The sequence below is a fragment of the Bison bison genome, unplaced genomic scaffold (genome assembly GCF_000754665.1).
Source record: "Bison bison bison isolate TAMUID 2011002044 unplaced genomic scaffold, Bison_UMD1.0 scf7180017864163, whole genome shotgun sequence".
Lineage (NCBI taxonomy): Eukaryota > Metazoa > Chordata > Mammalia > Artiodactyla > Bovidae > Bison > Bison bison.
In genome coordinates, this window is record NW_011494735.1 from 6,873,941 (window position 1) to 6,889,976 (window position 16,036).

At 38.5% G+C, this 16,036-nt stretch overlaps 1 protein-coding gene across 1 annotated transcript in view; it reads left to right on the forward strand.

The window, feature by feature from the left end:
* The window catches only part of GRIP1 (glutamate receptor interacting protein 1), a 464,606-nt gene that overhangs the window by 295,877 nt on the left and 152,693 nt on the right, over positions 1-16,036 (forward strand). Inside the window, exons 6-7 of the mRNA XM_010841627.1 lie at positions 2,849-2,994; positions 10,462-10,545. Coding sequence (XP_010839929.1) covers positions 2,849-2,994; positions 10,462-10,545 — 230 coding nt within the window. The remainder of the gene's footprint in view (positions 1-2,848; positions 2,995-10,461; positions 10,546-16,036) is intronic.

Consider the following 16,036-nt stretch of genomic DNA (forward strand, 5'->3'; position numbering starts at 1 on the left):
AGTCACCAGGGAGCTCTTGTGTCATCTCAAGAGCAGTCAAGTCCTCCTAAGATATTAATTTTAAAATGCTTGTGTCTGGACTTCTCTGGCAGTGGTGAAGACTTCACCTTCCAATGCAAAGGGTGCAGGTTTGATCCCTGGTCGAGGAGCTAAGATCCCACATGCCTCATGGCCAGAAAACCAAAGCATAACACAAAAACAATATTGTAATAAATTCAATAAAGATTTTTTAAATGGACCACATCAAAAAAAATCTTTAAAAAAAACCAGCCGCCCGTATGGATTTAGTCCTCAAATGTGCCCCTACTGCAGTGGGAGTGAGACTGTCCAATCATCTAACGGGGAGTGGGTGACCCATCTTCTGTGGACAGGGGAAACTGCCACATGAGGAGCCCAGACAGCGAGGGAGGCCCAGCTCCAAGCGTCTCAGTAACAGTTTTACTTGTCCTACATATTCTCAGCTTTTCTACTTGTGAGATTTTCCTTTCATCGGGACAAAGAGATGATTTCCAAAAGGGCAGAAGGCTTAGCTGAGAAGGACTGGTTTTGTCCTTGTTCTTATTAGACTGCAGACGGCACTAGTTCTTGCTGATGACAGAGCGTCCTGAGTGCTGGCCAGGAGTGGGTTTGCTCTGTAGCCAAAATCGAAATCTACCTCAGAAAGAAAGGGTGGAATGGTGAGGTTTCATTCAAAGTGAGGTTGCTGCTGCTGCTGCTGCTAAGTCACTTCAGTCGTGTCCAACTCTGTGCGACCCCATAGACGGCAGCCCACCAGGCTCCCCCGTCCCTGGGATTCTCCAGGCAAGAACACTGGAGTGGGTTGCCATTTCCTTCTCCAATGCAGGAAAGTGAAAAGTGAAAGTGAAGTCACTCAGTCATGTCTGACCCTTCTCGACCCCATGGATTGCAGCCCACCAGGCTCCTCCGTCCATGGGATTTTCCAGGCAAGAGTACTGGACTGGGTTGCCACTGTCCCTTAAATCCTGGACACCAGAACTCGTGTCCACAGAATCCCAAATTAAGTTTTGGAGTTCTTACCTTATTAAGTGCCACCTGAAATAGTGGTTATTTTCAATGATCAGCCTATTTGTACAATTTATAAGCTCAAGCCAATTGATTGCTCCATGATCTGCAGTACTGTTTGTAAAACCAAGTTGATATCAACACAAGCAACTTAATCTCCTTCCTTCAGGGTTTGTGGGGGGTTTTTTTGCATTTTTTAAAAAGTTGAAGTATAGTTAATTTAAAATGTGTTAATTTCTGCTGTACATCAAACTGATTCAGTTCTACATATTAATATATATACAGGGCTTCCCGGGTGGCTCAGTAGTAAAGAATCTGCCTGCCAATGCAGGAGTCGCAAGAGATATGGGTTCAATCCCTGAATCGGGAAGATCCCCTAGAGAAGGAAATGGCAACCTGCTCCAGTATACTTACCTGGAAATTTTCATGGACAGAGGAACCTGGTGGGCTACAGTCCATGGCGTCACAAGGAGTCAGACGTGACTGAGCACACACACACACATACACGCACACATATATATGTATTATTTTTATATTATTTTCCAATATGGTTTTTAAGAGATTTCTTTCCACCATAGCCTCCTTTAATTTTTAACAGTCATGGCCAATTCGTGATGCTGGAACTTTGTGTGTCTCCAAGGTTTCTTTGTATGTAACCCCTAAAGCAAGCATGACTGGCAAGGGAGGGGGTGAGAATATCGTTCACACATGTATTGATCTTATAATTAAAAGTAACACTCTGCCAGTTAGAGTGAGTATTATTGATCACCAAATATTTATTGTTTAAGCCACTACCATTTCACAGGTAGTAAACCAAAATAAGTCAAGATAAGATACCTGCCCTTAGGGGGTTTATAATCTATTAAGGGAAATAGGGTATTAAAAAAAAACATGAAAAGTTTGGAAGCAATAATCACATTGTGTAATAGTAAAAAGCAACAACATAAGAGTTGTCACAGTGCATGAGACAATTAAGTTGCCAAATAAGTGTCAGTCAGTAAACCTGGGTTAAGAGTGACCATGTGTACTCTAGAGAGGATTATGGAGGTTCTGAAGAGAGAATGACTGGAGCTGGGCTAATGTAAAACAAGTGAATTCATTCTTTTTATTTGGGAGAACATATTATTGAATTAAGTCCTATCATTGGTCTTGCTGCCTGCTCTTGGTTTAGAAGTAGAGTTTGACTAAACGCCCCAAAGTAGCCACAGTTCTATTATGATGGTGAGGAGAGAGGAGTCTGTTACTGAATTCCCGTGCCTTCGTTGTAATTTCTTCTTCACTGATACTTTTTGAAATCAGTCCTGCTATACGTAATAAATAGCAAAATAAAATGACCTTCTATATGGCCCTGGACATACTTCTAGTGAAGATACCGAAAGTGGTGAAATGTCCAAAAGGCAAGCAGCAACATTGAAAGGGAATAAGAATGGAAAACTTCTAGTGTGTCCAGGATACAGATAATCTGCCCCAGGAGAACCAACTGTTTAGGGGCAAAGCAACTACAGGTAGTTTTCTCTTTATTTCACTTTTTGATGCTCTTTAAAAATAAAAGAGGTAAAGGCTTGGGGAAAAAATCAGAGATAGCAGCAGATGCAGTAGAGGACTTGGAAAGCATACAGTCAGCGTGAGTGAGAGGGATCCCTGAGCGTCTCATCCACCCTCAGCTGCACTCCTGCCCTTAGGAACCAGCCGCATCCTAGGAGGCAGGGACCCTGCTGTGTCAGCCTTCTGGGCTTGCATGTTTATCCATGATAGCAAAGTGGGAAATATGATCAGACTGGCCCATGGGGATGAGAGCTCTACTAAGTGACTCTTTGTTTTGCAGAAGTGATCAGTTGGATGTGGGTGACTACATCAAAGCAGTGAATGGCATCAACCTGGCCAAATTCCGCCACGATGAGATCATCAGCTTGCTGAAGAACGTCGGGGAAAGAGTAGTTCTGGAGGTGGAGTATGAGCTGCCGCCAGTCTGTAAGTCATCAACGGCCAGAGGCAGAACAGCTGCACCATGTTTTTGCTTCAAACTCTTGGTTCTCCTTTTTTTTTTTTTTTCCCCTCTTTTGCCATCGTTGTCTTATTACAGGAACAGCAGAGCATACTTTCTTAATATTTAAAAAATTATCTGAATTTCTATTGCCTCCTCTGGAAGAATGTAAAAGAGCATAAATGATGATGAAATTATCTAGGACTCGTGTTTCATTAAAACCATCTGTGAACATCAGAGCTGAACTTTAGTTCAAATAGACAGTCAATTTCTAGCTCCAGTTTTTACTAGCTGCATGCCTTTGAAAAAGTTACTTAAGCTTCTTTTGTTTCACTTTGCACATCTGAAAAATGGGGATGATATTACTAACCTATGATACTACTCATGGTTACTACATACCACAGATCTCATGGATCTGTTATGAGGATTAAATGAGTTAGCGTTTGTAAAGCATTCAGGACAGTACCTGGCAATATAAAAATGTTTGGTAAATAATACATATACAAATCAATCAAAACTATAAGGTAGGCATTATTATCATTATTATTCTCATTTTACAGATGCTTAAGTTAAGTACGTTTTCCCAAATTAGTAGGCACCGAAGTCAGAGCTTTGCTCTTCTGTACTACTGAGAACTGAGATTGATTATTCTTCATAACTGGTGATAATTTATTTGTTTAGTGATGACTTATTGAGCATTACCGTGCTCCAGCCTGTCCCCCAATGAACGTCAGTAGAATTTACACTCTAGGAGGGACTTCCCTGGTGCTGCAGATGGTAAAGAATCTGCCTCAGTGCAGGAGACCGAGGTTCCATCCCTGGGTTGGGAAGATCCTCTGGAGGAGGAAATGGCAGCTAACTCTAGTATTCTTGCCTGGAGAATTCCATGGACAGAGGAGTCTGGCAAGCCCCAGTCCATGGGATCGCGAAGAGTCAAAAACGACTGAAGAGACTAGCACTACTACTACTACTAGAGGAAGACAGAAAATAAAATAAAACCATAATAAATAAGTTAATTACAACTGATCCTTGAACAATGAGGGGTTAGAAGTGCCAGTCCTCCTTGCAGTTGAAAATCAATGCACAACTTGTATTTGAGCCTCCATATATATGATTCCTCCAAAACCAAGGTTCTTCCATATCCTAGATTCAACCAACCAGGTATAGTGCAGTACTATAGGATTTACTATTGAAAAAATCCACAGGTACATGGACCCACACTGTTCAAACCATGTTGTTCAAGGATCAGCTGTATGTAGCATGAATGTTATGGGTCATGAATGCTCTCGGGGGAAAAAAATAAAGCAAGGAGAAGGGTTGGGAGTGTGGGCGGGGAGTGTCATTGGCAATGTGAAGTAGAGTGGTTAGGAACAGTTTCATTGAGAAAGTGATATTAATCGGTGACTTGAAGGAGGTGAGGAAATTAGCTATATGGTTTTCTGAGTTAAAAGAGTTCCAGGAAGAAGAAAATGCCAGTGCTAAAATCAAAAGACAGGAATAATCTGGCCTTTTGTTTGGCCAGATTAGAATAATAATCTGGCCAATAATCTGGCCTAGTTCTAGAAACATAAAGGAGGACAGTATGGCTGGAACAGAGTAAGCATGAAGAGAAGTGGGGGAGGTGGTAAGAAGTGTAAAGGATAGCGCATCCATGTAGGCCAACGGAGGGACCTTAAGTGTTGCTCTGAATGATGAAGGAAAGCATTGTATGGTTTGGGCAGAGGAGTGTCATGATCTGATTAACGTTTTCAAAGGCTCCTCTGGCTGCTGTGTTGAGAATAGGCTGCGAGTCAAAGGTAGAAGCTTGGGAGACCATTTGGAGGACTATTGCAGTGATCCAGGTGAAGGTGATGGGAGAAATGGAGAAAAGCACTCATATTCCCCAGCTATTTTGAAGACAGAACCAACAGGATTTCCTGATGAATTTAATGTGGGTTATGCAGAAAGAGGGGGCTTCTCTGGTAGCTCAGCTGGTAAAGAATCTGCCTGCAATGCAGGAGACCCTGGTTCAACCCCTAGGCTGGGAAGATCCCCTGTATTCTTGCCTGGAGAATCCCCATGGACAGAGAAGCCTGGTGGGCTACAGTCCATGGGGTCACAAAGAGTCAGACATGACTGAGCACCTGCAGAAAGAGAAAAGTCAAGGACCATCAGAAGGTTTTAAGCCTGAGCAACTGGAAGGATGGAGTTGCCATTAATGGGGGTGGATAAGAATGTGGGCAGAGCTGACTTGTGAGAAGATCAGAAGTTTATTGCTGGAGGAAATTGCCTTGTGGTCCAGTGATTAGGCATCTGTGCTTCCAATGCAGGATGTCCAGATTCGATACCTGACTGGGGAAACTCAGATTGCACAAGCTGTGCAGCATGGCCAAATTAAATAAATAAAATTTAAAAAAAAATTTTTTTAAAGAAGTTCATTGTTTAAAATACTACAGTTGAGGTGCCTATTTGACATGCTAAGAGAAAATGTCAAGAAAATGTTGAAGATACAGTTTGGCATTTGTGAGAAAGATCTAGAGTTGAAAAGTAAATTTAAGAGTAATGGGACTAGAGATGATGTTTGAGACTTTGGGATTAGGAGATAGCACTCAGAGAGTGAATGTATAATACATACCAATCATGAGTTCTTATTCTTAACATAAAATCTAACACCAAAAATCTCATGGTGATTTTATAACAAAATCAATTGGAATCTGAGTTCTAAAACTTTGCTACAGTGTTTTTATTTTCAGTAAGAGCCGGCAGTAAAATAGAGTGTTGAGAGCTAGCACTGTGTCACTAGCTAAGTGTCAGTTTTGTCCCTTTCTAGCTTTGTGACTTTGGGGAAATTATTAATAAGTTCGCTGAGCTATAGGTTTCTCAGCTACAAAATGACTGTAATGGATGTAGAATTTTTGTAAGATTTCAAGGCTGTAACCATGTATTTAGATCATAAGCACAGACTCCCTAAGCCATAGTGTATCTTAGCCATATTACTATTATTATTGTTGTTGTTATTGTTATTACACTGAAAGTACTATGTTTCTTGAACTTAAGGTCAGTTTTTTTGAAATCACTCTTACACCACTGCCTAGGAGTTAAGAGGAGTCAAATATCTAGAGTTAATGCTCTTTGATTAAGCATTTTTATTCCACTGTGTACATACATATTCAATAAAACACAACCTGTTCCTAAGAGGAACTCTTAGTATTGCTCTCAGGGTAAGGCAGTTGTGGAGATTTGCTGAGCATTTTGGGTTGTCCAGAGCTAGGGACTTCACAGCAGATTAGAAGGCACTTATGCAGGTCCAGGAGGAAGACTAACATCCCAGGCATAGGGTATGGCAAGGAAGTATGAAGATAGTGCAGTTCACAGGTTGAATCTCCAGTTTGGAATTACTGGAACACAAAAGGAAAGAGAGGGCCTCAGAGGGACGAGGTCAGTGAGGTAAACATGTCAGTGAGGTAAACAAAGTGAAGGAGGGCCTTGTAAGCCGTGAATGGTGGGCAATCAGGAGCCTTTTTTTTTAAAGGTTTTTAAGGCCAAGGAGCAGAATCCTCAGATCAGAGTTTTGGTTTTGGTTTATTCTTATGTTTTGGCTATGCCACACAGCACGTGGGATCTTAGTTTCCCAACCAGGTATCAAACCCATGCCCCCAGCAGTGGAAGCATGGAGCCTTAACCACTGGACCACCAGGGAAACCCCCCAGATCAGAGTTTTTAGACTTATTTTAAGAGATCAAATGGAAGCTATAAGCCCCCAGGCTGTTACAGTTTTCCAAAAGAGAGGTAATACTCTGAATAAATATAGCATTAATAGAGTTAAAGAGGAGAGGGTGGACATCAGAGATATCCAGGGGTTAAAACCTCTCCTGACTTGGTGATTATACCTGCCTTTTCTCCCTCACACAATAAAGCTGATGGAAAAAGAGAAAATATTTTTAAACACAAAAGTGTGAAGTTTTTAGTAGAAATCAGATAGCAGAGGTCTATTCGCCAAGGATTATCTCTGTCTCTTTCTATTATGTTTAGATAAATTAATAAGATCTTTGCGTTCAGGGAGATCGAAGGGATTAATAAGCCTCCCTTTCACTGAGCTCAGACAGTTAGAGCAGGCACAAGCCAGACCCCAGGGAGAGAGCTGCCTGCTGAAAGATAGGCCACCCAAGGCCAAGACTGTAACTCTCTCAAGAATCACAGCAATCTGAGACTTAGCCAGCCCCATAGTCCAGCAGGAATTGGAGAAAGATCTGTATGAGAGAGTGTGTGTGTGTGTGTGTATGAGAGAGAGGGAGAAAGACAGAAAGTGGTGCAGAGAGACAGAGAGCAGATAGAAGGAAAATGGAACTGTGACCCTGGGTAAGCAACTCCCCTTTTCTGATACTCAGTTTCTTAATGACAATGAAATAGTCGACTTCCGTGAGCTTAGCATTCTTTTCGACTCTAGAATTATGTGGTATTTCGAGACTGTATTTAGAGAGCATGTTACCAGACTGTATCTTGGGCATTTGTATGTTCAAAGTTGGTCTAGAGGAGTGCCTTCACATTTTTTGTTCCCATAACCCTTAAAGAATTTTGAAATATTACCTAATTCTCATCCACTTTTTAGTTAACACCTAAAATTCTTTATGATAAGCTTTAGTAGTTAGACAGCATATAATTTTGGCATGAGGTTTATTTCACTCACTTAGTAGTTAGACAGCATATAATTTTGGCATGAGGTTTATTTTATACATCTTTAAATACCATTTCCATTCAAATCTTAAAGCTACAGATTTACCTCATTTGTTTTATGAAAAATGTCTGCCATGGAATTTTATTGTCAAAGGCAGTCCTTGCTGCTAAATCATCAGCTAAATCAGGCTAACTTTTTATCAGCAGTCTTTCCATAATTCAAGTAAATGTGTTAAGGTATGTCCCTGTGACAGCCTGATTACTTCTCATGTCTAATTCTAAGAGAGATAGAAAGACTATAGATGATGATGACAATGGTGATGATGATATGGTTGGGGGGACAGGGGGTCATCCCAGGTCTTCTCCACATGGTTCATTAGGGGATGTAGTCTGAGGGAATATCAGCTACCCAAGGGAAGCTCTTCCTGTGCCAGTTGCAGAAGGAAAACAAGACAAGCCTAACCACAGGAGCACATTTGCAGATTCTGCTCACATCCCCTAACACCCCATAGGCCAAAGCAAGTTAGCTATGCATAACCAACGTAATGAGGTAGGAAGGTGCACAGCTCCTGTTCTCCTATAGGTATAGGTGTTGGGGAGCTGGGGGAGTAGTATATAATTTAGAAAAACCAAACCTACCATAATAAAATAGAGTGTCACTTTATGATATAGAAATACATACATATGCACATATAGAAACAAGGGGCATCAGAACAACTAAAATACTGAGGAGTAGTGTTGTTGCATTATAAAATTGGTTCTACCTCGGCCTTTTATGTGCTCAGTTTGATTCTTTGGGTAAGCCCCTTGATTGGATCTCTGCGTCCATACACACACGTGAAGTTATGAATAGAATTCACATGGCCAAACCGGATGTCTGGTGCTGAATATGAAACCTCAGTCACAAAGAGCCAGTCACACAAATATAAATTATAAAGACCAGATCTATTTCATTAAGTATATTAAAATGTAGTGAGGAGTCCCATTTTTCTTTGCCCATGATGAAGAGCAATAGTGTGGATAATCTAAAGCTGTAGATAATCCCTAAAGTCTTTATATTGACTTTAGATTTGGTTGTAAGATTTTGTGGTCAGTAAGATTTACTTCAAGCAAAATTAAAATTACAATGCTTTGCTTCCCGAGAACAGACATTCAGCCAACAAGGACAGGTGGCCCAGAATTAGAATTTGGTTGTATATAATTGAAAGTTGATTTAATGATTAAATTAAATACAATCTGTAAACCACTTTCAGAGTTTCTGGCACACAGAAAACATTCCATAGATGCTCATTAATTATTTCTCCCCGTATCTTTTCCTTAATAGGAACAGAAAGATCATGTTCTTAACCAATTTCTTCAAGTGGCTTGTTGGGTCATGGAAATAAGAAAACATTCGGTTTGAACTCAGTTTTTTTTTTTTATTTAATTAAAACTGTATCTCAATTCTTTTAAATATTTGTATGCACTGCTCCTAGCTGATTAGAATAAACTGAAATCCCCCTGATAGCAAGAATATGACATTTAATTAAATCAGCAGTATACCAAAGCATTTTGTTCAGCTGTAGATTTATATTGCTTTTGAGCAAATCCAAGTTCTTATTGTACTTTGTTCCAGCTGCATGTGTCCAGTTTTGTGACTTTACCTGTGTGCTGTTCATAATGGTGTCCACTCCTTTAAGGATTCATAATTTATGATAATTAAAAAATAATTGTAATTAATGCTTCATTAAAATTATTTTTTACTCCTATGAGTGGAAAGAAATGTTCTTTTCAAAGATGCCTTTAAATTTTGTCTATAAGTTTCTTGTTGATAGTGGAGTGGGGAGCCATTCCCTTCTCCAGAGGTTATTCCTGACCCAGGGATCAAACTGAGTTCTCCTGCATTGCAGATGGACTCTTTATCTTCTGAGCCACCAGGGAAGCTCATAATATAACTTATCTCCTCATACTGTGTATAATGTAATTAGAGATAGCAACTTGGCAATGTAATTTCATTTTGAGAAATGAGAGCAATAACCAGGCAAACATAACCTGAGCATGATGGTATCAAGTAAAATTAAGTAGATCTTTATTTTATTAGTTAGTAGTAATATTTTGAATGTACTTCAAATTTCTTTTACTCTCCAAGTTTCATTTGGGTTGTTGATGTCTTTGTTTAATTGCTATGCATCATGTCAGAAAATCAATTTGCATCAGCTTAACCTATTAATGGCAATCTGAGAGTAATACTTTTCTTCTTGTGCTAGCTACAAAAAAGATAATTATTAGTTACTCAAGAACAGTTATATTTTATGAGTGTTATCCAGTTGTCATCATCAATTAGAATGATACTCAGATGTGTTCTTTCTATAAAACTTTGTAAGTAATAAAAAGGAAAAAATAAAATAAAACAATTATTTTGTAAGTTTTACAAAAATTGTGTATAACTTTTGCATAATACAAAGGGAAAACAATTCTATTTATCACATGAAGATTGTCTCTCTTGTTATATAGAGTTTTAACAATGTGAATATTATGCTCTAAAAACTGGCTACACAGGAGGAAAGGAAGTATCTCTGGTTTTGATTCCACCTGGACCTTAATTATATAAGTCATTTATACAGACAACTATTTTATGATATTTGTATGTCATTCCAATTTTTTTCTAATATTTTCTTTAAAAACAGATTTTTTAACTGTTTAATTACTCAATAAGAATTATTTGCAACAAGAAATCTCTACTGTTTTATTCCCATCAAAAAAAAATCTAGAAATGTTATTATGAAATAAGACTTATTTCCCTCTCTTTTTCCTGTTTTTAGCTGTTCAAGGATCGAGTGTTATTTTCCGAACGGTGGAAGTCACGTTACACAAAGAAGGAAATACCTTCGGTTTTGTAATACGAGGTAGGTGGCAGTTAGAAAATAGAACCATCAGATACTCTTGGAGAATTTGTCATTGAACTGTTGGGAGTAAACTAGAAAGTCATTTCAAAAAAACTGATGTTTTCAGTGCCTGAAGTCACCTTATGTCTTCTCTGGTGGCTCAGAAGGCAAAGACTCTGCCTGCAGTGCAGGAGACCCAGGTTTGATCCCTGGGTCAGGGAGATCCCTTGGAGAAGGAGATGGCAACCCACTCCAGTATTCTTGCCTGGAGAATTCCATGGATAGAGGAGCCTGGTGGGCTACAGTCCATGGAGTCACAAAGATTCAGACACAACTGAGCAACTAATACACACACACAATGTTACCTCATAATTTTGCATCCATTTTTCTTCAAAGAAATAAAGCAATAATTGGGAATCAAAATGGAGTCCAAACGATCTAGCTAATTTATTTCAGTTCATTAATACACAGTAAGAAGTCATTGTTTGTAAACCTTGTCAATTCATAGTCATCCTGCTTTTGTCAACATGTCTTTTGCTTCCCTTACATATTTTTCTGTATCATTTATCATTGAGTCAAAAATGTTGGTGAATATTGCTTGATTTGATTGAATACACTAGGGTTCAGCAACTTTGTTTAAATTATTTTTTCCTAAAATGCACTTTGTTATTGTAGCTTCCTAAAAAGGAATTGCAGATAATCTAATCCCTTGAGCACCTCAGTACATCAGTCCATCTTATTTTTAATGATATTAATAATAAATATTTCAGGTGAAATTTTGTCCACAGTCTGTCTACAGGACCATTAATTCTGAGCTACAATGCTGGCTTTTAATGTTTTCTTTTATTATTAGCAATTTCATCCTTAAAGTCTACACATGCATTAACAACTCACAATTTCTAGTATGACACTGAGGTTCAATAGGAAACTAGGTAAGCATCAGGAATTTTTTTTAACATTTCCTTATGGGTTTTTTTTGTTATTGTTTTTACCTATTACATTTTGTACTTCACCAGCAGCAAAACTCTATCAACATTTTTGACATTAATTAAAATTAACTAACCATCTTAAGAAATAGACATGCCTCAAGGAATGAAAGAGATGTATTCATTATACAAACTTGCCTTAGATGACCAAGTTTTAGGCATAGGTTCAATTCTATGTCAGTCATGTAGCAAATCAATCAAATATTCATTAAGGACATGCCAACATGTCAGCATAGGGCAGAGTCCTGTGAAGTCATGAGACAGAACCCTGAACCACAGGCAATTACAGTCCAGTGAATTTTAAGACATAAGTTGATATAATGCCCAAATGAGTGTTAGAGAAAACAGGCAACTACGACCCCACTCAGTGCTTTAGACCACTAGTTATTATACTTTACTGACCCAGTCCTACATTTAGGTGGAGCCACAAACCCCAAGATCATTTACCTTAACCATTTTCAAATTTCTGTGTAAAAAATTAGATGAATGTAATGAAAAGTCAGTATACAAGTAATTTTAGCTTGGAGGGTGGTATATTCAAATCTAGTTTTTCAACATAAGTATGAAAGAGAGGTACACTTGAATCACGTGCTTACCAGTCTAATTATTGAAATGCTGCTGTAAAAAAATACTGCTGGTGCAGATATTCATCACTAGTTGCTGTCTGGTTAATCAATAACAAATCAAATTGCTAATGAAAGAGCTAAACCAACAGTAATTTATCATTTAAGAACTAAAAAGAATAGAAGCAATTTCAGTCTGCAGTCACCTCAAGACAACTGATGGTATGATGGTAACAGATGTCCTTCCCACCGTTTGCAGGAATTTCAAATATCTGTGTGTTCATGCTTTGTAAGAGTTTTTAAAATATGAGCCTAAACACCTACCTAGTACATCGTAGGCATTTAATAAATGAAAAAGTGGATGAATGATGCCTAGATTTGTGTGGACATCAGACTTTTTGGTATTGTACTGGTTATAAAACCTTAGAAATAATGAGCCAATTTTAGTTTATGTCACTTAGTCATGTCCAACTCTTTGTGGCCCCATGGACTGTAGCCCACCAGGCACCTCTGTCCATGGGGATTCTCCAGGCAAGAATACTGGAGTGCATAGCCATTCTCTTCTCCAGGGATCTTCCCGACCCAGGTATCAAACCCAGGTTCTCCTGCATTGCAGGCAGATTCTTTACTGTCTGAGCCACTAGGGAAGCCTTTTAGTTTATGAGTACCAGATTTTTGTAGGTTTTAATAACTCCCTTAGTACATTGGTTGAACACAAAAATTTGTCAAATTTTACAAAATTTTTAATGAGCATAAATAAAGAACTTATATTTGAAACCAATTTGAGGTCCATCTGGAGGGTCTTCCATGCTCAAAAGGTGGCCAGTACCCATCCCTTAAGAGTTATTGGTTAATCACAAAGAGAGTTGCAGAATGAAAAAGCACTGTGGATAAATGCTATCATGGCAGATAAAACATTATGGCATAGGAGGGATATGAGCTTAACTTAGATCAATGGGGAATACCTGGACATTTCAAGAAGGAAGGACAGCAAGATATTGCAGATGAAGCATGTTCATTTAGTGCTAGAGAATTTCTTCTTACTCACCTAGGATGGGTCTTTTAACAGTAAGCCAGGCCTTTAGCTGATGAATTGAATTACCTTTCTCACGCTGTATGTCACGATTCAAAAACCTTGACTGCATAAACAATAGAACCTTGCACCCATAAAATAAAAAATGGTGTTCCAGCCTAAATCATGGAGAGTTAAATTTCTGTTAATTCCTTTGCCACCAAGCAGAAGATGGTTTAGATTAACAGGAAGAAAATCAATGAATTTATTTACAAAACAGAAATAGAGTCACAGATATAGAAAACAAACTTATGGTTACAAGGGCATAAGGAAGGAGGAGAGAGAAGTTGGGAGATTGGGATTGATATATACACACTAGTATATGGAAAATGTTGTTCAGTTGCTCAGTCGTGTCTGACTCTTTGCAACCCCATGGACTGCAGCACACCAGGCTTCCCTATCCTTCATCATCTCCCAGAGCTTGCTTAAACTGATGTCCATTGAATTGTTGATGCCATCCAACTATCTCATCATCTGTTGTCCCCTTCTCCTCCTGCTTTCAATCTTTCCCAACATCAGGGTCTTTTCCAATGAGTTGGCTCTGGGTATCAGGTGGCCAAAGTATTGTTACCTATATGTCAAAGTATTAGTTACCTATATGTAAAATAGATAACTAATAAGGACTTACTGTATTGCACAGTAGGGCTTTCCTGGTGGCCTAGAAATTAAAGAATCTGCCTGCAGTGCAGGAGACCCAGGTTTGATCCCTGGGTCAGGAGAATCCCTGGGTTGGGAGGATCCCCTGGAGAAGGAAATGGCAACCCACTCCAGTATTCTTGCCATGGAATTCTTTACTTCCGTGGATAGAGGAGCCTCTTGGGCTACAGTCCATGGGGTCACAAAGAGTTGAAAATTGAGTGACGAACACTTTCACTTTCACTGTCTAGCACAGGAACCTCTACTTGGTACTCTGAAATGACCTATATTGGAAAAGTATATAAAAAAAGATGGGATATATGTATACGTATAATTGATTCACTTTGATGTACAGCAAAAACTAACACAGCTTTGCAAATTAATTCTAGTCCAATAAAAATTTTTAAAAATAGATAACATTTTGTGATAAATTATAAAACAGGAAAAATCACTCTACTACTAATTTGCTTTTCACTTTGGATGAGGCAATTTCTCTAGTCATTTTCAACTGTAAAAACTGTAGCTATGTGTACTCATTTAACATATGGAGCCCAAATTCAGATTTGGTCTACATTGTGTCCCTGGCATTGATGTTTTTAATAACGCATGCCAGGTGGTTGATGTTAATGAGCAGCCAAGATCTAAAATACCAGTGGGCTCTGAATGGTCTTTATTTTGCTTTATAGCTCCAAACATCTAGCACGTAAGTGAATCACAAACTAAACTTGGCTCATTATTTCAAATAATGATAAAATGTCACATATCAAGTAATTTAGAGTTACCTCTCTCACATTTTGACATGTATCCACTGTTAACATACTTGCATTTGGACCTTCGAATCAAAATAGTGGAAAAGTTTCTTGCTGCCTTCAGCCTTTATCTTTTTCTGACTCAAAACCCTTCAAAGGAAAGTAAACCTATCTTTTTATAATTACCTTGCAAAAAAGAAGTTACATGATGGTATTTATATAAATATGGTTAAGCATGTGCTGTAACTTGTTGTCATAATTTTCATTAAAAATTTTCTTCCGAGAAAGTTGTAAATTTCCTATTTTAAATAAGGGGGCTCAAAGAAGCCATCAAACTGAATTAAAAAAAATACTGAAATGGAGATTTTACCAATCAATCAGACTGAATAAATCACTTGTAACAGAAATGAACATAAAGGAAACATTTGCTTTCATCAGGAACCATGAATGCCTTTTGATTTCTCTCTTAGGCTAGGTTCTTTAGGTCAGCCTCTCTACCTGTACCAAATATGGGAAATGTCAGTCTGTTCAACCAGGCAAATATTAAAGAAGAAGTTCTTAATGGTAACATTAATATTTATCAAATACTGGCAAACTAGAGACCATCCAGATGGGTGGCCAGGAAGGTGATGTATGAGGAAATCAAGTCAAACAAACAATAGTGAAAAAAGTGGAAATGGATAGAAGATGGTTTAAGATGGCAGGGTTAGAAGATCCTGGACTCACTTCCTCCCACAAATACAACAAATATACAGTTACATATAAAGCAGTTTACTCTGAGAAGAACTGGAGAAGTAGCTGAATTCCTGCTTCCCCCAAAAGGATAAGAGGGCCATGTCAAGACAGAGACTGTCCTTCAGGACTGAGGAGATAGCTGTTTTGCATACTAATAGAAACAGAGTCAAGCAAAATGAGGAAATAGAAGAAAATGTTCTAAATGAAGGAACAAGGTAAAACTTCAGAAAGGAAAAAAAAAACCCTAATGAAGTAGAGAGAAGTAATACACCTGATAAAGAGTTCAACGTAATGGTCATAAGGATGCTCACCAAACTCAGAAGAATGAAGAACACAGAGAGAACTTCAACAAAGAGAAAGAGCACGTAATAAGGAACCAAGCAGAACTCATAGAGTTGAAGAATACAATAACTGAACTGAAAATACACTTGGAGAAGGCAATGGCAAGCCACTCCAGTACTCTTGCCTAGAAAATCTGGAGAGGTTGAACAGCAAACTAGATGAAACAGAAGAACAGGCAGGTGACTTGGACGGCAAGGCAGTAGAAGTCACTCAAACAGAATAGAAAAAGAAATTTTTAAAAATGAGGATAATTTAAGGAACTTGTAGAACAACATAAAGCATACTAGCATTGACATTATAGGGGTCCAGAAAGAGAAGAGAGAAAGAGAAAGGGACAAAAAAGTTATTTGAAGAAAAGGGTCACTAAAAATTTTTCTAACTGGGGGAAGGTAACAGACATCCAGGTCCAGGAAGCATAGAGAATCTCAA